We start from the raw sequence: 25,782 nt of genomic DNA on the forward strand, positions 1-25,782 counted from the left end.
AAAAACCATTAATGATGTCAGCGAAACACAACAAGCAGAATCAGCAGCTACATTGAACGAAGAGTTATGACACTACTGACCAGAAGCACAAACAAACAATTTTTCCTATGATGTTATTTAAAAAAACAAACAACACAAATCACACAGTGTAATAACACTAGGCAAATAGCTGAGAAAAAGGTTGGCTACTTGTGACTGCCCAATTAGGCTCTGAAGCTATAGGCACTCTTGAATAGGGCTTTACAGGATGGTCTTAATAAATAGGCGCGGATGTACAGCAGATAAGTCTTTTGGATACATTGGTCCAAGACCACTGAGAGCTTAGACAAGTCTGGGAAAAAAATTACAGTAGAGTCTCGATTATCCGACATAAACAGGCGGGCTGATAGTTGGATAGCCAAAAATGTTGGATAATCCGGAGGGTCCAAGAAAAGCCTTGAAATCACTATGAATTGCAAACGTATTGAAGTTTTATTGCAGTAACAGTAAAAGTAACGTTGCAGTAACATTATAGGAATAACATTGTAATGTATAAACAGTCCTCTAAAAATGTAAAGAAATCACTGATCAACATTATGATGTACAATATGTACTGTATAAACAGTTCAGTCCTCTGAAAATGTAAAGAAATCACTGAGCAGAGACGCTGGATAATCCGGAATGTTGGATAATCGAAGGCTGGATAATAGAGACTCTACTGTATGTAGAGGCCACTGAGCTATACCACTCAGATAGCACAGTGCAACAGTTTGGAGAAATCAGCATGCCTTCAGACATAACTGCATTTAAGAGTTTGGAAAGGTGTCCTTTTTTGAGACACAACCCTGAGATTTGGGTACGTCTAAAAATAATTTTTCCAAGCTCTCGGAATGGTATCCATAGGAGCCCTGACCAACTAGATGAAGGCGAAACATTCTGGTCATTCCAGAAATTAAGCTCTGAGCATGACTTGATCATCTTGGATACAGTTGATCCTCTGTATCCACTGAGTCTTTATCCATGGATTCAACCATCCACAGCTCAAAAATATTTTAAAAATATAAATCCCAAAAGCAAACCTTGATTTTGCCATTTCATATAAGGGACACCCTTTTACTACACCACTGTCTTTAATGGAAGCATCCACAGATTTTGATATTTGCAGGAGGTCCTGGAATCAAACCCCAGTGGATACCAAGAGCCCACTATAATTAGCTGCAAGATAACAGACAAAAGAAATGACATCTTGATTATTATTTTTACAGTACTTATCAAGCAGGGCTGGTGGACTGTGCCCAACCTCACAACTTTCAGCCTAAACTGGCTTAGGGTTGCCAGTGTCCCTTATTATTTGAGGGCTAGAAAGCGTGTCCCTTATAGGAAGGTGTCCCTTATTAGACTGGATGTGTCCTATTTGAGGGTTGTGAAGTTTTTCCTATTAAATGGATTGAACAAGATGCCAAAAATACTGTATTTTCCAATATGTCTCTGTATTTTCCAGTGTCGAACCTTCGTGAAAAAGAAAGAAATGTGTGCATCATGTAATTTATCAATATGGACAGTATGTTAATTTTACAGAGAAATACACAGCTACATTAACTGGAATCAATACTTTCATTTGGTACTTAGGTAACATACAAACTTGTTAATATCTCCTTTCTCATTGTCAAGCCTGCTTGTTGTGAATTCTGACTGTCCCTTATTGCTGTTTTGAAAACCTTGCAACACTAGGTTGACTAATGATTTTATAACAAGAGAACAACTGAAGAAGCCCCATTTTAAATAGAGCTATGTCTTAAAATCTTAAGAGTTCAGTTCACCATGACCCCCACACCATCACCACCAAAACCCATAATCAAAAACACTTTGTTATTTGACTTTCTGAAAGCCTACTAAAAATGTTGTGCATTAACCTATGGTTCACAGAGTATGTTTTATGGTAAGAGTTCAAATTTGCTGAAACCTGGAGACGAGAAAGACAACTAAAAGATACCCTGGAGCTATTTAATTGTAGGAGTAGAGCACAACTACAATCTATTCAAAACAAGAACAAGCTATTCCAAGATTGGAACATTTTTCTCAGCAAACCTAGCCACTTTTTCCCCCTCCCCAAGTCAGTTCTAAATGCAAAGTGAACGCAGCTGCACAGCCAAACTGGAGGAATTATAAAACAAATATGAAAACTGGCACACTTCCCAAAGCCTAGTCTAATAACTACTCAGCGAAAACAAAAATATTTAAAATTTCAGTAACTGCCAAATTTTGCTTTGTGGTTTTAAAAAATATGTTAACATGGTAACATGACAGCAGCAGTTTAAATGATTCCATGTTTCACATTTGGTGCGGGGTTCCTCTGACACAAGGTGACTTTTACAAGCAATGGAATCCACTGGGAATGAAAGTACATCTTGATGGGACAAAGCTGGACCCTGCTGCATAAAAATGAAGATGACAAATAGTCTCTGTGCAAAATTAGGCAGAAAAAGTCACCTTGTGAAGAAAGCAGACTAGTGGTTTTTTAAAAAAATAAATAAATTCAGAAACCAATAATGTGAGACTTGGGGCTGACTCTGCAAGACCAAAGGATCTACCTTGTTGTTTTAAATAGTCTCCCAAAATTGAACTAAAGGACAACTGATTAAAGGTGGGATGTGTCAAACCTCAAAGTTAAAAAATACAATTATCTGGGGTGTGAGTGGGTGGAAATCAATGGCGTTCTGTCAAATCTAGTAGTATGAGGAAAGTTGTGGGGAAAAAAACTGGATGGTCTCAGGGGAAATTGGTGCTCAAATCTAGTTCAACACTAACTCCTTGCTGTATCTCAGCAGAGAAAACATGCATAGTTGAATGTTCCCCTTACAGGTATACCTCAGGAAATGAAATAAATGCATTCCTGGGCATTACTTCTTTAACAAAAACTTTGGGACCAGAGGAAAAACTAAATGGAAAGAATAGGGATAGGTTCCTACACCAGAAAAAAGAAGAACTGTTCAATAAATTTCAGGAAACATTTTATCCAAAACTGACAATATGCACATGTGAAAGGAAAACAACCAGGTTAAATAAGCCTTGCATTCGTAAACAAAAACATTTTTAGCCTTCTAGAGGCAACACGATAGCTTCTTCCAAAATGCATGCAAGGACAATTTTTCCCTTCACCAATCTCACTTTTTTTTATTATTATTTCTCTTTAGGTAGCCACATTTATGAAATCTATGCTCACTCTCTCTCTCTCTTTTAGACATACTGGGAGGAAGTGTTAAGGTAGGCTTCTCTGTTTCCCCCCTTTTGCATCTCATGCATGCTCAGTAAAGGATTCTGGAGGGAGCCACTGTTTATCTTCCCTGTTGTAGGCAGGCACACACTGATTCAGAAAGGTTGGCAATAGTAAAATCCCACTTTTTCCCACTTTAAGCATCATTGCATTGTTTACTGGAGGAACATTGTTGCAGCCTGACAGTGAAAAACTATGTTTCTCCAGCCCACATTCATCAGGATCCTAATGTTGATACAAGTAAAAGACTTTAAGCTAGACAGAGGATGAGGAGAAGGGGGGGGGGACTGGGAGGCATAAGAAGACTTTTAAAAGAAGGTTCTTTGTGAGGGGCTTCACTAACTGAGGTATGCCAGCATTATGAAATGTGCAGAGAAAGTCAACACACCAGCCCAACCTTCCTCTTGATATATACAGTCAGCCCTTCTTATACACGGATTTTTTATACACGGATTCAAGCATACACGGTTTGAAAATGTTCAAAAAAAGTATAAATTTCAAATATCAAACCTTGACTTTCCATTTTTTATAGGGGACACCATTTTGCTATGTCATTATACTTAACAGGACTTGAGCATACACAGATTTTGTTATACACAGGGGATCTTGGAACCAAACCCCAGCAAATAACAAGGGTCCACTGTATTTTCAATTCACAGGAATGCCCTCACCCCTGACATTTGGAGTGGGAATTATGCATGAAGCCAGAGTTTGAAAGTTATTTACTTGATACCAACTCCTGCAGCCCCATTGCCACTATGCCCATTGCCCGTGCTGGCTGGGAAGACATGGGAAGTTGTATTCCAAAGTAGTAATTTTTCCAAGTCCTGTATGAAACCTCTTTCCATTTGCAACTTGAAACAGTTCAGTCCAAGAACAGCACTGGTTCTGCTAACTGTAGAATCTGGCCCGAAGAATCCCTCATTTGCACAAATATGAAATTACTAATTTGTTGAGGACAACAGCTATACCTTCTCTTGACTGTAAGCTAGGACTTACAGGTTCTTACTAATTACTGTGGGCTCAGTCTACAAGGAATTACACTTACGCAGAAATGCTCACACTTGGACTGTGAAGAAGATATGCAAACAGGTATCTTGCAAGCATCTGCAAGATCCCATCCTCCTGGAGAACAAGGAGTGCATGATGCAAAGCAAATTCCTACATTTGTGGGATAATTTAATTCTCTCCTTACCCACTGTGGTCTCCACTCAGAAATCCTGCAATGGCACTAGGAAGTTCAGACTTGATAATGAAAAGATAAGATGACATAGCTGGAAAATACAAAAACGAGCATTATAATTAAGTAAAATGTTACAAATTATAAGTTATAATGACGACTTTAGGCATTTGATAATGGCGCTGCTGTTTCAGAGCAGCTAAAAAAAGGGGGGGGGGAACCATTCCTTCTTGAAGTGTGGAGCACATCATACAAATCCTTTTGCCCCGTTATTATATTTCAGAGGGGGGAAAATAAAACTATCACCTATATACAGACAGATAAAACAGTGATAGGCATCTGTAGCCATCCAGATGTTACTGAGACCACTATGACTCCCATAATTCCTCAGTCTGGATTATATTACCCATCTCTTATATATAAATAGGTATAGATATAAATAGAGTGTAAACAGAGTGTACAAATATATTTATTAACCAGGGTTGAGGATCCATGATCACTGGAGGGCTTTGAAACAACAAAAAGATGTAGAGTGGATCAAGCAGAAAGAAATTAAAATGTAATTACATGTCACATCTTTGGTGAGAGTCCATATAGTCCATTACCAACATACCATTACCATTATCAACATACCAACCAACATTTCACATATGAAAACCAGGACAGATGAAAACCATGGCCAAGGCACACTAGAGTGTAGTGAAGATGGTAAAAGTTACTAATAAGGAAGCACAGACTCTGACTCTAGCAGTGACTAAGGATCGCATCTCTCCTCTGGATGCCTGCCTTGGGTCGGTAATGGACTGGATGAGGGGAAACAAACTCAAGCTGAATCCAGAGAAAATGGAGGTACTCGTGATAGGTACCTTAAGTCCAGGGATGGAGATTTGTCAACCAGTCTTGGCCGGGGTCACACTTCCCCTAAAGGATGAAGAAGTTCACAGTTTGGGAGTACTGGATCCGTCTCTGCAATTGTCATCTCAAATAGATGCGATGGCCAAGAGTGCTTGGTATCAGCTTCGGTTGATCCACCAACTGCATCCCTACCTGGACCGAAAGGACCTTGAAGCAGTGGTACTTGCACTGGTAATCTCTCGTTTAGATTTATGTAATGTGCTTCACTTGGGGCTACCCTTATACCAAGTTTGGAAGCTCCAACTGGTTCAAAATTCGGCAGCCAGATTGGTCACCGGTACGTCTAGGTTTGAACATATAACACCAGTGTTAAAATCTCTTCACTGGCAGCCAATTAGCTTCCGGGCGCAATACAAGGTGTTGGTTATTACCTGTAAAGCCCTCCATGGCTCGGGCCTGAGTTACTTGCGGAAACGCCTCTCCCTACACAATCTGCCCCGCACACTCAGAACATCAGGGAAATACTTATTGGAACTTCATAATACTAGGTTAACGTCAACTTCCCATAGGACGTTTACAGCTGTGGTTCCAAAATTATGGAATAGCCTACCGGAAGAGATCCGTCTCATCAATACCTTACAGGCCTTTAAGAAGGCACTCAAAACGGATCTCTTCCAGTGGGCTTATCCATCGGACTCCATATAAAAGCTTATGATGATGTTCCACTTTCGACTATGATTATTGGCTACTGATGAACTGTTTTTTAGAGAACTGATAGGAATGTGGTAAATTCAGTATTAGTGTTTTATCAACTGTATTTGTATTATTGTATTATTTTATTGATGTAATCCTGCCTCGATCCTTGGGGGGGGGAAATATAAATAAACTATTATTATTATTATTAAGGTAATTTTATACAATATTTTTAATAATTTTGTGCATTTTGTGTATTTTGAATTATCAGAAAGCAAAGGTGTTACTATCTTAGCCACCTATGAAAAGTTTCAGAATTCCAGATAAGGGAGGCTCAACCTGTATAGGTGGCAGCACAACACAGGTAGGCCAGTCTAGTTTCTCTTGAAAGGGAGAGCCACAACTTAGGAACAGCCAGTGAAAACTATGGACTTATTCACAGGAAAATAATCTAAGTTGAATACAGGTTGAATCCTTGTTGTTCACACAAACCCAGAATGCATCTGAATCAGTTTTTTGGGGGCCTACCAAAAAGCCCACTTAACCTGGGACAAATGAACTTGGGAATTTTTCCAAGTCTTTTGAAAAAGATTTGCATCATTGGCAGTGTGAATAACAATGCAAACAGATCCAGATTAGAGTCAGCATACCTTGAAGGGGTTCTGAATACATTCGCCTTGTCAACTCGTTGGCGGGGTGAGGCTCCACCCAGCCAACTTTACGACGAAATAGTTCTTCTCTTCTTTTTTCCCTTCACAACCAGTTCCAAAGGGTGGCTTCCTGGGGCTCCCCAGGAGGGAAGCTGCATGTTCCCCCCTCAGATCATGAAAGATAAGTCCAGGACTAGCAATGGGGGATCCCCCACTTCCTCAGCTACTGTCTCCTGCTAAAATCCCAAAGAGATGCAGATCAATGCCATTTCAGAGTGCGAACAACAAAACCAGAATACGTGAGTGAAGATACTCGCATTGCTCCGTTAAAATAAAAACGACATGTGAATGACATGTGAATCTGCCTAATAAACCAGATTAGTGTAGTGGTATGAGTGTTGAAGTAAGACTCTGGAGACCAGGATTTGAATCCTGGCCTGGCCATGGAAACCCACTGGGTGACACTGGGTAAACCACTCTCTCAGCCTCAGAATACGATAATAGCAAACCCCCTCTGAAGAAACTTGTCAAGAAGACCAAATTGTAAGTTTGCCTTAGTGTTGCCTTAAGTTGGAAACGATCTGAAGGGACACAACAACAATCACTGCTTTCTCTCATTTCCTGGGGGGAGAGCAAGGAATTATGTTGTAGGACACAGGCAAAAACTGTCCTGCAAATTGAGTGAACAAATCTCTCTCCAAGAGAGTAGATGGTCTGCTACATGAGAGAACCTCTCTATACATTACCAATTAAAATGATGGGCATTTGCTACTATATTAAAAAGATGGGCATTTGCTAGTATATTAAATAGTATATCATTTGTGATTCATCACTCATGAGAAAACATTGCTTTCATTTGAGCTGTATGCTAACTCATTTGGAATTGAATTCTATTCAAATTTTGCTCCAAAAACCTGTATTTTAAACAACTGGAAAAAATATTCATTTGGAGTGACTGGCTCATTCACCAAAATGCATTGTGCAAACAGAGCCAAACTCCACTTCTCCTGCCTTGTTAAAATCAATGAGAATAAAAAGTATAGATGCTGCAAAATGCTACAAAACGCTGCCGCCCTGAAAGAGTTAAAGATTACAAATTTTGAAGTGAAGGAATGTGGCCTCTATAAAGAAAAGTGAATTGCATTAATCCAGAGTGGCATGTACCTACAGCAAGGTTAAATTAAAAACAGTTGTGAGGTCACTAAATAAGGAAACATTCACTTCTTTGTATTGAGACACTCAGGTTTTTCCAATTGGAGTTGGCCTTCCTGGTTGACTAAGGCTTGGGGAGACATTTTATTTGGTGTCTCCAATTTTATTCCTTTTTAAAAAGAAAATTTGATGGAGTGTTATAAGGGTATGTAATGTGAAAACCACCAGTATGACTGTATGACACTAATAAAGATACTACCCTTTTCTGATGGTGACCTGTAGGTCCCAATGAATATAAAGAGGCATTTTAAGGGGGGGGGGGACTACAAAGAAACTGAAACTTCTCCTGTATCACAACTGAACATTTCTTTCTCATTTTCACTAAGTAGCTACATTTTGTACATCTGGAATTGAGAGATCAGAGATTTATCTCCTTCACTTCTTTTTTAAAAAAGAAGTCACATCAGTTGAGACAAGGAGGAAAAAAACAATGTAAAAAACCTTGGACTAATTTCCAGATCAGATTTCCTGCAAATATACAATCTGTCACTCTTTCCCGTGCATTTATTTCAGCCTCTGGCTAACCATTTGATCATTTCCATCCTTTGTTGTATGATTGACTCTTTTGTTTCCTAAATGGCAGAGCTACTCCTTTGAAAAGCAACCTCCTGTTCAAAACAGGGTCCAATCCTTTAGACTCCGGTATAAACTAAAAAGAAAGGAGGTTCCTCCCTCTCCCTCCCTCCCTCTCTTGTGTATACTGTTCTTTTTCTTTCTCTAGGCAATAAGGAAAATGGATGCCAAGTTCAATGAATATATTTATACCCTGAGGCTTCCATAAGATAGGGATCTCTCTTTTGGCAGCTCATGAGAAAACAGCACTATTTGGATGAGAGCGCTTTCTCCAGGAGAGTGTTTTATCCACAGTTTAAAAGGTTAAGTTACCCGGTTGGGTGCCCCATGTTTTGAACTGAAGGGAGACGTCCACATTAAAATTCACCACCAAATAAGAGTAATACACTCTTTAGTAAAGAAGAAGAGATGAGCCATTGGTTGTCTGTTTGAAACAACATCCGAGGAGAGGGTTTACAAAGGCTGCACATTCAAAGATGTTTACTAATATTAATTATAAGGCGACACAGTGCCAATGCTAGCAACAAGTGTAGAGCTTGGGAAATGGTGCACCAAACCTACTGTATTTCTAGATGCCAGCTGAATTGCGGTGGCTACCTTGTGTCCCTAGGCTGAAATGTCAATTCTGCCTGCATTTCTCCAGCCACGTAATGTAATTAGCAATGACAGAATACTACCAATACAAATTAGTTCCTGCTTATAGATGCTTCAAATGATTTACAGCCCTTGGCTTCTGTGTGATGTAACATAAGGAGGTTTTATAAGAGAGGTGCCAGACATTTGACTGGTTATGTTGGAGACAGAATACTGGACCAAACAGACCCTTGGTCTGATCCTCCTGACCACTTTTTGACACACCTGTCTTTTGAGCATCCCAATGAGATCATTTGACTTACTCCCTGAAGATTCATGGCATCTCCTGATGGATTTGCAAATATGAGGGGTATCCAGTGATTCTTTCTTATAACTTCACTTCACTCCAAATGTTCTTCTACCCCCAAGGCATGTAGGGTCTGGATTATTTGAGGAAAGGTTTCCTGCACATGACCAGAAAGGCACTTGCACTACTGCTTCCCAAGCTCCAGAGCTGCTACTGAAACCAGGTTCTAGTCTACATCCTTGTGGTGCAAGCTTAAAGCTTTAAAAGTGACTTAAAGTTTAGAAGAGAGACTTGGAAGTTGTCGACAGTCTTCTTAATCAATCCATTTACTGAATTTAGCACAGATTGCACAGAGATACAAGCATAAGCCCCTGGTCCTTTTCTCATCCCTAGCTTCTGCAGTTGGCTGACTGAAATTGGTTGGCTATTTCACTTCACTCCTGCCAACTTTGAATAAACTCACCTTCACTCCAGTGGATGGGAACCAACCAATCTCTGTGTCCAATGTGGTATCAATTAGACTTGTCAATCAGATTTGTCAATCTTTTTCTTTCTCAATTGGCTTAAAGCCAGAATGTCTGCCTTCTCATTTACTATTTAGAATACTAAAATGTTTTTGTGTAGATGTACAGTTCCCATCATGTAGCCTGAAACTTGACAAAACCACAGATACCCAACAATATATCTCTACTGAGATTCAGACAGCCTTCCAGCAACTTGCTCACTTATTTAATGCATTAATGAAATCATGCAGTCAGACCTGAACAAGAACCAGATGTTTTAGACTTCAACTCCCATAATTCCTGAATATTGACCAAGATGACTGGGGCTACTGGGAGTTAAAGTTCTAAACTCCTGGAAGAACAAGTTTGGGAACCACTGCTCTAGAGATTCAGTATCTTCAAATGACACCAGCAGATAAGACAAATCACACAGGCTAGGAACCCATTCTCTTAAGAACATAAAAAGAGTCATACTGGATTAAACAAAAGGTCTACCCAGTCCAACTTTCTGCAGAACCAGTTGCTTATGGGAAACCTCCCATAAGATATGAATGAGCAGCACCTCCATTTCCCAGCTACTGATATACAGAGGCTTACTATCTTGGATACTGCAGGCAATACATAGCCATCATAACTAGCACCCTCTGATGAACCTAATGGCAAGAAGAGGAAAATAAATCAAGGTCACTTGGTAACAAAACTCTTCCTGTACAAGGTGCTTGAGCAAATGTTTGCTAATCAAGTCCAACTCCCATGGACTAAATGATTTTCTAGATTACCATATATAATTGACTATAAATTGACCTCATGTATAAGTCGAGGGTAAAATTTAGGGGCCTGTGACAAAAGATCTATAAGATGAAGCAAAGTAAAAATGATGCCAAAGAACTTAACAAAATTCCAGCAGACATAACTGTTTATACTCCTACTAAAGGCTGGATGAGAGAGTGAGGCCGGGGGGGGGGGGCAGTGCTCTCAGGACAGATTACATTTTTGTCTTTCACCAAGGGATGGCTCCCTTTATATAAGAGTTAAAGTATAGTACTTAGGCCTGTTACAGACTGCCAAAATAAAGCTGCTTCGGGTCTATTTGGAGGTATGCTGTTTATATGATGCATGCATCCTAAGAATCCGGAAGCTGTACCAAAGCTGCACTCCAATGCTTAGGAACGGAGTGTGGCTTTGGCACGACCTCCGGACTCTTAGGACCCATGCATCATTTAAATAGCATACCTCCAAAGAGACTCCAAGCAGCTTTATTTTGGCAGTCTGTAACAGGCCTTAGACTGACTTGCAGATAAGTCAACTCAGTTTTTTGGGGGTCAATTTTTTGACTAAAATTTCTAGACTTATAACTGAATATATACAGTAATTTCAATCTGATTTCAGGCCTAGATTTTGTAACATAAACTGCCTTGGTTGACTGTGGAATAATGTATGCTAGGAAAGAGTCAGAAGAAGTTCCCACTCATTTTGCAGACAAAGAAGTATAAGGTTCAAGGATATCTGTCATGCCGGTTGGAAGATTCTGGCAGTTGTAGTTCCCCAAAGTACATTTTCCAAGCTATAAGTCCTGAGGACATGCACCTGAAGAAGCTATTCACTCCTAGCAGAGAAAGAAAGTAGTCAACATGTATTTTAGTAGTAGTAGAAGATACATCCCTTGACAGGCTGTTATACCAGTGCTAACACACAAGGTGGGTTTTGTTTATAGAGGTTCACGATCACTCACCCTTGGCTCCAACTTTTCCCAACCACTCGGTCCACAGACAAGCCATCCATGCCAAAACCAGTTTGGTGACAAAAGGAGAATGTGTGTTCATGAGCTCAGGGAGTTGTCAGAGAGTTCATGGGCTTGCTGAAGGGTTGGCAGGACACCCTTAAAAACATCCGGTGGTTGGAAAGAATGAACCTCATTCCCTCTGGCTAGTTGTTCTTAGCCAACCAGTTCAGTTCATGACACTGTTATTAAGGACATGCATCTTTGCAGGGCTTTATGGAGCAAGCCAAACACAGCACTTTACAAAGGTTTATTTGGGCTAAGGATGAGAAAGAGGTTTTTAAAATCTATTGTTCCTACTAATTATCATTTACAGTGTGAATTTTACATCACGCTTGTAATTTACAAAGTAATTTGCTTTCCCTGTGGCCATCCTCATAACAACTCTATGAAGTAAATCAATTCTACTCTTACTGTTGCATCCCTCCAAGTGAGTACCCAGCTTGTTGGGGGCAATTAGCCTACAGTTGTTGACTGCCTAGTGCGGTATGAAGCAGTATATAAATGAAGCTGCTACTGCTATTGATTTACCAATAGAGAAGCATGAAGATCAGGCATACGGGCTTTTCCTGACTCACAGATCACACAGAGGACAGAATCTGCTCTAAGCTTCCATAAGAGAGGACCCAAGCAACTGCTTCAGTCATCAGATGCTGATAGGCAGCAGAGGCGGTTCATTCCAGACATTCCTTCTGAGCTCCCTCACCATTATTCCTTCTGGGAGGACAGAGTTGCCTATGTCACATAGCCTGTCTTGCACACCCCAAACTAATTTGTTGCTCACTGGTGTACAGGAAGACCCTGCCTGACGAGAACTCTTAAAGTCAAATTCAACTGGCAATCCAATTCACTGAGGGATGCCATCTTGACTTTCATCTCCAGCAAAATAAATAAATAAATAAATAAATATAAAAATAAATAAAATAAATAAAAAAATGCCTTAGTACACTTGGAGAACTATCCAGAAACTACTGCATTGGCTCTTGGATAGGTACTCTCAGCCTACTGGAACAATTATGGGAAACCTCTTTCAGCTCATGGAACAACTTCAATTTCAGCACAGTTGAAGTCATTTCTGGCTTATCGCAACCCTATGGTAACCCAATCACAGGGTGTTCTTGGCATGTTTCTTCAGAGCGGGTTTGACATCAGGGCAAATGGATGTCCTAGCGGCAAAGGAGGATAAGGCACCACAAAATGTAAGGCATTCACGAAAAAATGTCAGACATGATCAAATAAAAGCTTTTAAAACACTTAATATAAATGTAAATTCATGCTTCTTAGTCTTGCCCAAATAGAATTCCCAAATTTTGGAATTCCTGCTGGACAGAAGGTTGAAAAGTAGGGCATGTCCTGGAAAAGGAAGATGCCTGGTCACTCTGTTTTGCTATTGCCATCCTCTGACACTGAGAGAGTATGGCTTGCCCATGGTTACTCAGTGAGTTTTCATGGCCAAACAGAGATTCAAACCCTGCTCTCCAGAGTCATAGTCCAAAGCTCAAACCACTATAACATGCTGGGTGTGGGAAGGTATAAAATCTGGGAATCTACCTAACACTGGTGTCATGGGGCAGGAGGAGGGGCCGCCTGGAAAATCCCAGAAGGCCAGGTTCCTCAACCCAGTTGTAGAGAACCTGTTCCTCCCTTCTGGGAGGAAAGGCCTCTAGAGCAGCTGTTCTGGCATGGTCTGTAGTTCCCAGTCTCTCCAAAATTTGGTTCACTACTGAATACTGACAAATGAAACTGTTATAAGATAAGCTTTATTGGTGGTATATGATGCAACAGATGTTGTTGACCCCCTACCCCTACCCCTAAAATATATGCTGGAAATTGTATTACCACTAGTTGAAATTTGCTCACAATTCCCTAGAGCAGGATGGGCAACTTGTGGCCTTGTAGACCTTGGCTTCATCTGCCCTGCAGAAATAATGCAGTTTGACACCACTTTAGTTGCCATGGCTCAATGCTATGGAATTCTGGGATTTGTACTATCGTGAGATATTTAGCCTTCTCTATCAGAGTGCTCAGGTGCCACAACGAGTGACAAATCCGAGGATTCTATATGATGGAGCCATGGCAGTTAAAGCAGTGTCAAACTGCATTATTTCTGCTGTGCAGAATCAGCCCTTGCTGGAACTCAAGTCCTTGATGCTAGAAAGACAGGTTGCTTACCTGTAACTGTAGTTCTTTGAGTGGTCATCTGCGAATCCACACAAATGGGTTATTCTGCATCTGCGCAGCATTTCCAGATCCTACTGGAATCGCTAGGGAAGACTTTTTGGCAGTAGCTCCGCCCACCCTCTATATAGGCAGGAGGTCTTCCCGTCCTTTCTCAGTTCCAAAAATGGTCCGCCGTAAGAGCAGACAAGGAAGAGAGAAGGACACAACAGAGGGGAGGATGGTCGGGATTTGTGTGGATTTGCAGATGACCACTCGAAGAACTACAGTTACAGGTAAGCAACCTGTCCTTCTTCTTCGTGGTCTCCGTGAAGCACACAAAGGGGTTAGACTGACAAGCTTCTCCCATTGTGGAGGAGGGAGTGTCTTGGCAATAAACAACAATTAAACCAGAAATAGTGTGAGTGTTGTGATTTGACAAATGGCAACTAACCTTAGTGAAGTCCGGAGGTCTATAGGCAGGAGGTCTTCCTGCCCTTTCTCAGTTCCTTTTGTCCGCCGCATGAGCAGCTTAGGAACCTCGCTCACGAATCGCTCCTTTCTTAGCTTTCGCTTTCTTTTACTGCGTTGCTGACTTTGCTTGTCTCTGACTACTCTTGGACTGTGATTTGGACTTGTTTTGGACTCTGATTAACGGTAACAACTTGGACTTCTGACAATTCTTTCGTCCTCTGGCCCTTTTTCAGCCATGTCCGCGCACTCTTTTAAAAAGTGCACCGAATGTGGGACAAACATCCCGGCTCAAGACAGACACTCCTTGTGACTCCTCTGCCTCGGAGAAGGTCACGTCCCTGCCTCCTGTCCGCACTGCATGGCCTTCACCCCTCAGGCCAGGAAGAACAGAAAGATGCGGCTCAGGTCCATGCTCTATGCACAAATCCTGAAGCCGCTTTCCACCTCTAGAGCCTCTGCCAAGACTTCAGCCGCTAAGGGCAAGCTCCCATCTATGGCTCCAGGGGTCCCTGCCAAGGCTACTGCAACCGAGGGCACTACCCCTTTGTCTCCTTCGAGGGTCCCTGATAAGGCTACTGCTGCCAAGGGCAAATGCTCTCCAGAACCTCCCTAATCAGCGGGCAAGCGGAGGTCCTTGGACCAAGATGCGGCTGGCTGCCCATCCTCGCCTAAGGCGAAAAAATCCTCGGACTCCAGACCAGAGAAGAGGAAGCATAAATCTCGGGACAAGTCCAAGGACTCATCCCACCACTCAGACAAAAGGACACGGCTCAGACCGGATTCCGACCCTGACTGTCGGCCCCGTGGGTGGAGCTACCACCAAAAAGTCTTCCCTAGCGATTCCAGTAGGATCTGGAAATGCTGTGCAGGCGCAGAATAACCCATTTGTGTGCTTCGCAGAGACCACGAAGCAGAAGTTGCTGTTCAACAACAGCAGGAGGGCCTCACGTTGACTGTCCCTGCTTTAGAATATAGTTAGCACTATCCATATCAGGATCTTTACTTACTTTAAAAAGAAATCCCCAAAGTTTGAATAGTGTATACAGTTAGGAGCAACCATTTTTGGAACAAGAGGGAATTTTAAAGGAACTTAAAAAGGAAGAATGGGCATCCACATTAACAAATTTACAGCTCATAATAGCATTACTTAGTCATTTCAACCCTCTGTCCAGGAGGAATTCAAAATGTCCTCCATTTTTAGCATGACTAAGAAGCATTGATTTACATTTATATCAGTGCTAATGCCCATTTTTTCTTGAATGCCCTACATTTTATGGTGTCTTGTCGCCTTTGCAGTTATGACATCTGGTCACCCAGCACTAAACCCTTCTCTTCTAGTGCTGATTATGGCTTCAACCGGGCCCCAAGTTGAACGTATACATTATTTTAAATTGTTTTCAGTTTTAAAACAGATATATGGTTTAATATATTTTGGAACTGTTTCAACTATCCTCACTGTTTTAAATACTCAATTGTTAAAACAATGAAAATGTTTTTATTGTATGCTCCCCAAGATCTTTTTATATTCATTGGGATATAAATACTTTTCAATAAATAAATTAAAATTAGTAATATCCTGGATTATTTCCTAGGAGTTCTTAAAAACATCAGTGAACATAACTGCTGTACTGGGAGAAAGATATAAATTAATTAAATAGATAAAAATAAATCAATGTCCATTGGCAACGGGAAAACTGTCTTCAATTAAAGTGGGGCTGGAAATGCTTACTTTAAAACAATAAGAATAATTAGCTTTCAGGCTAAACATAAGCTGCTGAAGGGGTGAGTGCCCCAATTACTCTAAATCTCTTTGTAAACAACCCACACTTGTGGCAAATACAGAAGTCACTTAAAAGATTAATGTAGGCAGATCTTTACCAAGACATGCATACCCGGTGGCAAGAAATGACCAGGTTTGCTTCCAATGTAGGTGTCTGTTTATTTCACAAGTGTTTGCAAAGTATGTACAGAAGGGGCCATATCTCTGGCTTTCTTCACAGCATTTGCCTTTATAATTCCCTGGATTAGCCATTTTTAAACAGAGCACAGAAAAAAAAATACCTTCCTTGTTTTCATAACATAATTCCAAAGAATTGCTGATCTATGCGGACATTGTCCCATGCCATTCTTTGCAACAACTGAAGCCTATCTTCTAAATAGCTCTTAAAGATAAAGGCAAAAATTCTGCTGAGGCACTATCCTAGTGTAAAAACAGCTGCAGAAGTAGTTAAGTGGCCCTTAATGAATCTAATTATTCTCACTTTGGTGGGTGGAAAGCGAATGAGCCATTGTGTTGCACACCTAGTTGCACAGCTGTGATTTCCAGCATAACCACACTGAGGTATATTTATGCAGCATGGCATTGTGGTTTGGCTGTTGGACTACAACTCTGGAGACCAGAGTTTGAATCCCAACTTGGCCATAAAACCCACTGGGTGACCTTGGGCATGTCACACACTCTCAGTCTCAGGGAAAGGCAATGGCAAACCTCCTGTGAACAGATCTTGCTAAGAAAACCCATGATAGGTTTACCTTAGGGTCACCAAAAGTCAGAAGGCACACAACCACAACAAAAACATATAGGACCTTGGCGGGTATATGGATTGTAAAGCTTGGCATCACTCTATGGGGATCACTTTCTTATTTTCATCCTGCATGAAATTTCAAAAAATAAAAAGCGCACAAAGGTTGTAGATCTATAGGTCTACCTGTGTCCTCCAAAAGGAATTTGCATTACATTAATGACAAAGGAGGAAGAAAGAAATATGAAAAAAAAGGGGGGGAGTACTATAAGCACATTCCATGTTACAGAAACACAGTACACATACACACACACACCAAGATTCTTGTATTGATGTATTGCTTCAAAGGAGGTAGATGAAAAGCACCATGCCCCTCCTTCACACAATAAAAGATTGTCTTTGCACTCACAAAAATCTAGGGTTAATATGTTGAATTAGCAAAATAAAATTAGAAGATTGGATATTTAAGCAAAATACAAGAGCTACTGTCCGGACTGCAATACAAGAGCTACAGAATTCTATGTTTAGGAGGGAAATATATACAGGTTCAATCTCCCTTGTCTGAAATACTTGGGACCAGAAGTTGTGATAAATGGGAGTCCCTCCGCCCCCTTCTATTTATCAGGAATGTCTTCCTGGGGGAATTTGGATTTTTTTTGGATTTCAGAATACCTGTATTTGAATATACGTACACAATGAGATATCTTGGAGATGGGACCCAAGTCTAAACACAAATTCATTTAAGTTTCATATGTACTTTAAACACATAGGCTGAAGATACTTTTATACAATATTTTAATAGTTTTGTGCATGAAAAAAAATTGGTGGACACTGAACCTTCAGAAAGCAAAAATGTTACTATCCCAGCCACCCATGAAAATGTGTTGGTTTTTGGAATATTTCAGGTTTTGGAATTCTTGATAAGGAAGACTGAACCTGTACAATATATATTCACTGTCTTTCAAAAGAAATTAAGAACACACCAGGTACAGACTTGTCAACAAAATTCATCATAAACTTAGTACAAGAGATTTAAAGATCATTTCCTTACTGAAAAGAAGGATTCTCACTACTGTGCAATATTGTTTCTTTGTTATTACTGTCACATTCTTCTCAAGGGGAAAGATACGAACATCCAGCTTCAGCTCTTTCCTGGAAAATATACTGGATGCAGCTCTACACCAAGTGACCAGCAGATGGGGTGGAAACAGCAGCAAGGACACTTGTTTGGTGACATATTCCCCCTGTGACAAGGACTTTTCACAAGGAAATAAGCACACATAACCCGTAATCCAAACCACCTTTGTTTTTTTCATGTTCTCTGAAGTGTCAATAAACACATTGAGAGGAATGGTCTGGTAGACATTATCTACTTAAGACTTCCAAAATACCTTTGATAAGATCCCACACCAAAGTCTGCTCAATAAATTTAGCAGACATGCGATAAGAGAAGTCCTTCTTGGAACAAAAACAGGCTGAAGGACAGGAATCAAAGAGTAAGTATAAATGGTCAGTACTTACAATAGAGAGACTGTGAGAAGTAGGGTCAATTCAGGATTTGTATTGGGACTGGTGCTTTTTAACTTTCTCATAAAACAGTCTAGTGCAAGGGCTAAGCAGTGAGGTGGCAAAGTTTGCTAGTAACATGGAATTATTTCAAGTGATGAGAACAAAATTACACAGCAGAAAGCTCCAAAAGTAGCCAAAAGACAAAGCAATACAATGACAAATGAAATTCAGTGTAAACCGGTGTAAATTGATTCATACTGGGCTATACACATTGATGGGATATAAGCAGGCAGCGACTGACCAAGGAAGAAAACCTGGGGCTGTGACAGATAGCTTAACAAAAATGCTGACCCAATGTGTAGCCACTGCTGCAAAAAAGAGCAAATTCCACCCAAAATAAAACTGCCTACGGCACGTTACAGACCACCCAAAGGGGCGGCCTGTATCCGGCCCTTTCCCCACCGGATTGGGGCCTCAGCTGCCACAGCAGCAGCCTCTGAGGCCCCGATCCGCCGCTTTCCAGGCCACAGGGAAGCGGCAAAAGGCCGCTTCCCCAAGGCCTGGAAAGGGGTGTCCTTGGGGCTTCATGCCCCAAGGATATCCGACGGCAGCGGGGACACTGAGAAAGGGGCCGCTTAGCCCCTTTCTCATTTGCATCGCTGGCACAGCTGTGTAGAGGCTGCGCCAGCGACGCAAATCCTGGAAGGAGCTCCGAAATGGAGCTCCTTCCGGCGCCGCGAAAAGAGCGCCCCGTTTGTAGGTGCCGCGGTGGTGACGTCCCCATGGCAGCACCCATGTGTATATGGCGCCGCCATTTTGTACATCCCCAGGACGTACTAGGGTTAGGGCATCCGGAATGGACACCTTTCCTAACCCTAGTACGTCCTGGGGATCAGCCAGTCCTGAAAGGACATCTGGGAAAAGAATAGAGAGACATGACAAAGTACATACAATTATGCATGATGTAGAGAAAGGAGATGTGAAGCACCTTTCTCATAATCCTGGAACCAAGGGTCATCCACAATCCACTGCCACAAAATGTAATCATTGCTGCCAACATGGGTGGCTTTAAAAGAGGATTGTATAAATTCATGTTGGATGGGGCTTCTAGTAAGTACGATTATATGTCATCAGCATCAGAGACAGTATTTCTTTATATATCAATTGCTAGGGACAGCAAAATGGAGTGTGCAGTTGCACTCACATCCTGCTGGTGGCCTTTCTGTGTGCTTTCAGACAGGCTTTCAAGTAAATCCAACATGGCTCTTCTTATGCTCTTTCTTCTTGCAGTGATGCAGAATAGCTTAGTTCTATTACTGGAGGTGGGAGGGAGAGAGCTATTTATTATTTATTTCATTACCATGACACCTTTCTCCCAGAAAGGGACCCAAGGCAGCTCATAGATAAAATTGTTTTTTAAAAAGTTACAATAACATTTTAAAAAGAATTTAAATCATCTAGCTAAAAACAGTATAAAATGACATAAAACATTCAAAAGTTTTTTTAAAAAAATACATACACTTTGCAAAAGAAAAGTGTTCTTTCATGGGAAAATGGTGAACCAAAGACACTGCATACCAAACTGACCTGGAAGTTTCCAAATGATCACTGCTGTTTAAACTCTTGAAATAATATTGTTCAATCATGAAAGCAGGCTTTTGAATTAAATAAAAATGAGAATTTGGGCAGATATGTCTCTGAAATGTGACAGCCAGGATTATCGCAGAGGATGGAAAAAGTAGTTTGATAATACTCTGTGTGCATTAGTCCAGGCCTCTAGGGCTGCTTAGGAGAATTTTATTAAAAGTGACACACATAGGTTATGAACTGTAGAGAGGAGGGGGAGGAAATGAGACTCAAATTTCCTTTTGCCGGCACACTCTTGTACGAGGGTCCTAGGTCTGTCTGATCCTTCACCACTTATCCTCAGCTTGTTTAATGATGTTTATTTAGAGGTCCAGTCAAATAGGAAAGGAAATTAAAAAGTTCATTTCTTGCTCTGTAACGTCACCTCAAACTGGTACAAATAAATAATCTTTAGTCTTTAGGATTAACATGTTCACACTCCTGTCTGGAGTGAACACCAAGCATTTGTTACAACTTTAAAACACAGCTTGTTCTACAAAGAAGGGCACGAAATTGAATTATGAAAGTGAGTGGTCTAGTCCTAAATATAAGGAGAGCAATAACTGGCAGCATACCTTGGAATATATATAATCATGGAGGAATTATGCCACGCCACAACTTTGGTATCTTGGTTTCAGTGTTTCCACTTATATATTAAGACTCTTCTTTACACAAAACATGAGGAAATGGATAAGAAATTTCAAATGATGACCATGAAGTGTCTACAGATGCAATTGTGCCAGCTTGTTCCCTCAGGATGTATAACAGGAACAGCTGGCTCTTTTCACCCCCAATTGCAGGTGGGGACATTAATCAATGTTCCATGTTTTAAAATGGAACTTGCTGTCCCCATTATGTTACATGTACTCATTGAGCAAACAGAATGTGGAACAGCGGATTTATTTGCTGACTGGGTGGTCTCCAAAAATTCTGCTGCTTAAAAAAAATGCCCTATTCCACCTGGCTGATTTGCAAGGATGGTTTCACTTCATGTGGAAGGATGAAAACCATCTTACTTGGGAGCAAGGAATCCAACTTGAGTTTCTTGCTCAGACAATCTCTGTTGCTGCTCTTTCTTGCAGGTGCCAACTTTTTCATAGAATCATTGGCGGGATACAAACCGCCGCTTTGCGGCGGTCTGCCGCCGCCGCCGTTTAGTCTGCGGGGGAGCCGGAGCCTCCACACGGCGCGGCTCCCCTGCGGACCGAAAAAGAAGCTCCAAAATGGAGCTTCTTTTGGAGTCGCGTTTGTGACGTAGCGAGGCGCCAGGGGTGCACTTGCTACGTCACAAAGGACGCAACGCGTACGGACTCTCAGCGTCCGATACGCAAAGATGGCGCCGGCCATGTAGAAGGGCCGGCGCCATCTTGTACAGACGGAGTCCGTATTAGGCCCAGGGGCGTCTAGAAGAGACGCCCCTTTTTTAAAATAGGACGTCCTCCGGACGTCCCAAATGCCAGTTTGTAACCGGCCATAGAGTTGGAAGAGACCACAAGGACATCCAGTCCAACCCCCTGCCATGAGAAACTCACAATCAAATCATCCCAGACAGATGGCCATCCAGCCTCTGCTAAAGACCTCCAAAGAAGGTGACTCAACTACACTCTGAGGGAGTGTGTTCCATTGTCGAATAGTTCTTACTGTCAGGAGGTTCCTCCTAATGTTAAGGTGGAATCTCCTTTCCTATAGCTTGCATTCATTGTTCCATGTTCTAGTCTCTGACGCTGCAGAAAACAAGCTTGCTCCATCCTCAATGTGACACCCCTTTAAATACTTAAACAGGGCTATCATATCACCTCTTAACTGTAACCAAGGTAGAATAAAATGGCACTATTACTTCCCTTGATTTAGACACTATACTTCTATTGATGCAGCCTAAAATAGCATTGGCCTTTTTAGCTGCCACATCACACTGTTGACTCATGTTCACCTGTGGTCTACTAGGACTCTTAGGGCCCTTTCACACATAGTCTCATCATGGATAGCTGCAGAGCATTCTGCAGAAGGTAGGACAAAAGCAGACAATTCCACCTCCTCCTTCTCCTCTTCAAGTGACTGGGTCTGGGGACAACAATTACAGGCTGCCATTCTTTTAGCATGTATAGGTTTCACATGCATAAATTTTTCTTAGACCTGTGCATGTCTTTTTCTGAAGTACTGAGGAGGCTGATCTTCCCTTCCTTCCTCTGCAGTACTCCCCCCCCACGCCACAACTTACCATACAGCCTCAGAAGCCCACTCCCCTGGTGTGGCCATTCTGTGCCTTGTGGGGAGCAGACAGGATCTGAGAAGCATCTGGCTACTTCCATGTGGCCAGATGCAAAGTGCTTACGTCAGTGATGAGTCCTCTGAAGGACCCCAGCTGATCTCAGTGCTGCTTTAATAATTTAGTACCACATTACATGGACATAAACAAAAGCCTCTCTAGTCTTTCCCATTCCCGATGTGGCACACAAATGGCTGTACTGGAGGGCAGAGTGTCTGAGTCTGTATGGTAAGTCTGGTGCAGTGGTACATGGTTCAGCCTAGCAGGGGTCCACATGCCGAATTATGATACTATGTCATACCATGATGAATTGCAGTCACAGAGAAAAGTAGGAAAAGAGTATGATCTGTTCTCATTTTGTAAACAAAGGAAAAATCACAAAGAAGCAATTTTCCAAAAGCAGGTAAACAGATCATAATCTATCACAGGGTATTGCTAAGAGGTTAAGAACAATAACATTACACTGATGTCCAACACATCCAAGTAGAAAATGCCATCAACCATGAATAAATCAAATTACTGTCACTTTTCCCCTACCATCAACTGTTTCATACTAATAACACACATTTGTTCTCAACACAGCACTCTGTACATTATCTCTGAAGGAGAGTCAGTATTATCAGTTATTGTTACTTAACACTTCTTACCTCCCATATTCTGTATAATGATTGTACTGGCCACAAGAACCTAGCAAAATAGTAAAGAAAAACAGTTAAGAAAAACAGAAATTTCATTCAAACCAGTTCTTTAACAAAAAGTAGAAGAAAAGATTAAGCTCATGTTAAAATGGAAAATAACGACTATCCAGATGACATGGTAGGAAAAAAGGTAATTAAAACCAGCAGTTCTTCTTAAAACATATAGTTTAAAATTATGGCATTGTGTTGTTTTTACAACATAACACTTACTGCTTCAGTGTAGTATAAACATGCACCAGTGGATTACATTTCCACTGAACAACACAACTAATGAATAGCAACACAGCTCTATGTGTGGCGAATACACATGACTGTTACCAGTGAATTCTGATTTGCATCTACCATGTACAATGGCTTCAAATGCAGAACATCAGTTTCACACACCATCAACTGACTACAACCATTATACACTGCCCACAAAATGCACTCTTCATGCATAGCACAATTTACACCTGCATATGTCACTGACAAGATGCTGGCCTTATAAAACATATGATGGCAACCCCAAGTGATTTATAAAATATACAACTACCACCAGACAAACTATTGCTATAGCTAGATGATCTTCATACTCATCACAATACAGTTCAAATCTGCATGTATGCTAGATATAGTCCTCCAGTTGGTGACAGATTTTGAACTTGACCTTTAATCCTGAACTCAGTATAGTTATACCAGGAAATGTACTTGGCACTGACCAATTGACTAAGGTCCAAAACACACTGCAGAAATAATTCAGTTTGACACTGCTTTATGTGTCATGGCTCAACGCTATGGAATTCTGGGATTGTTTTGTGAAATATTTAGCCTTTTCTGTGCCACAACTAACTACACATCCCAAGATTCCATAGTATTGAGCCATGGCAGCTAAAGTAGTGTCAAAGTGCAGCCTAAGAAGGGGAAAAACACAGAGCTTCATACAGATTCTGGATCCCTGTGGAGCTTAGCCCATGTTTTACTAATTTAGAAACTGCTTCCTGCTTTCTTACTATTTTTTGGTCCAGCATATTTACTGGAGTATAATCTTGACTACAGAATAAGAAGAACAAGAGGATTCTGCAAAATAAATGAATTTGGTAAATACCTTTCCAACTGAGCCAAATGCAAAGAGACCAAGATCTTCGTAAGAAGTGACAGCTATCAAAAGGGAGAAAAGTCAAATTATATATGTGTTCGTATTATTAATGCATTTTATTATATTTAGTATTTTATATAAAGAGACACAAATATTTCTGAAATAGAAATCTTCACTGTATAAATCCTGTGGGCCTCCCTCCTCTTCCGTGGCCAAGAGGTTGGGCTATGGGGCTTTTTTGCCTGTTATTTTTATTGTTTGAATGGAGGGCTGATGTATTTGTATTTTAATGTATTTCTTGTATTTTAATGCTTTATGTATTAATGTTTTTAACCTTGTTGTAAGCCGCCCTGATCAGAGGAAGGAGCGGGATATAAATAAAAACTTTATTATTATTTATTTTATTAAATCTGATGCCTGAGTTAGCAATGTCATAAATGCAATGTCATAAATGCAAATAAATATCTGAAATAGTGGCCAAAATCCTGCATCATAATTTCGAATGCATAACCTGGAGTTATTCACTTATGACTATTATATATTTATGGTGCCTCTGAGTCTAAATATTAAATAAATAAATAATTTATATCCCGCACTTTCCCCAAAACTGGGACTCAAGGTGGCTTATATTATTAAAAAACAGTACAGTTAAAATCATTCAAAAAAGGTACACTAAAACAAAATTAAATTATTAGAATATTAAAAGAAATCATAAGTTATAAGAATAAAATATAGTTAAAAAGGTAAAAATGTTTACAAAAATTTAAAACAATGTAACACCCCAGCCCATTCTTACAAATATCTTAAAGGGACCAGATCTTGTCTGAGCTTGGAAGCTAAGCAAGGTCAGCCCTGGTTAGTACTTGGTTGGGATACCACCAATGAATACCAGATGTATTTCATAGGAATACATTTGCAAAACTACCTCTTGAGTATTCCTTGCCTAAGAAAACCCTATGAAATCCATGGGTTACCATAGCTCAACAGGCAACCTGAAGCTACATACACACAAAAATGTAGCCCCTAGTATAGGAGCTACAGTGACCATGAAAATCCCCCATTCTCTATTTACCCGGAAGCAGCCACTGCAATCAACATGGGCCCATTCCCTTGTTGCTTGGGAATCAACTGGCTATAGTTCCCACTCTCCCTTTGTGCAAGTGACTTCTCCAACATGAGGGTGAATTGTGACAGGGATCCTGATTCTGCCTGTTGCAAAGGATATTGCTCATGGGAAGGGGTTGAAATGGCAGCCAGCTGCTTCTCGATCAACAGGGGAACAGACCATATTTCCATCAACCATAGCAGTTGCTGCCCGATATCTGGGGATGGGAAGGTCATGCTGGTTGCTCACTTAACATAAACATCATGCTTGATTCCAACAAATATTCTAAGTACAAATAAACAGGTCTACTCAATATTATAAACATCTATCAATATTTTTATAGTGAATGCTTTGGGATTTAAAAATGAAAAGGGGCATACAGTCACTATATATATCAACATACAGGTTGAGTATTTGCAGTGTGTTTATCTGGAATTTTGAGATCTGAAATACTCCAAAATGGGTGGCTGAGATAGTGACACTTTTGCTTTCTGATGGTTCAAGGTACATAAACTTTGTTTCGTGCACAAAATTATTAAAAACATTGTGTATACCAGTACCTTCAGGCTATGTGTAAAACGTATAACAAAATATAAATGAATTTCATGTATAGACTTGGGTCCCATTTCCAAGATATCTCATTTTGCATTTATAAGCAAGTATACTCAACCTCAAATTTTTGATTTTTTCAATATATGCAAAGCAACCCTGAATCGTCAGTCCAATTATACAAAAATCTAATTATACTGAATGTTTTGTATTTGTTGATAT

General features: G+C 40.6%; 1 protein-coding gene across 4 annotated transcripts in view; it reads right to left on the reverse strand.

Annotated features, from left to right (window-relative positions):
• The window catches only part of SLC38A6 (solute carrier family 38 member 6), a 77,895-nt gene that overhangs the window by 36,520 nt on the left and 15,593 nt on the right, over positions 1 to 25,782 (reverse strand). For 3 of the 4 annotated variants that reach the window (XM_042453043.1, XM_042452792.1, XM_042452870.1), the window contains exons 4-6: positions 23,916 to 23,968; positions 22,781 to 22,820; positions 4,449 to 4,527 (exon numbers count right to left, since the gene is read on the reverse strand). In XM_042453043.1, coding sequence (XP_042308977.1) covers positions 4,449 to 4,527; positions 22,781 to 22,820; positions 23,916 to 23,968 — 172 coding nt within the window. The remainder of the gene's footprint in view (positions 1 to 4,448; positions 4,528 to 22,780; positions 22,821 to 23,915; positions 23,969 to 25,782) is intronic. The other variant, XM_042452952.1, reaches the window with a different exon arrangement.

The sequence above is a fragment of the Sceloporus undulatus genome, chromosome 1 (genome assembly GCF_019175285.1).
Source record: "Sceloporus undulatus isolate JIND9_A2432 ecotype Alabama chromosome 1, SceUnd_v1.1, whole genome shotgun sequence".
Lineage (NCBI taxonomy): Eukaryota > Metazoa > Chordata > Lepidosauria > Squamata > Phrynosomatidae > Sceloporus > Sceloporus undulatus.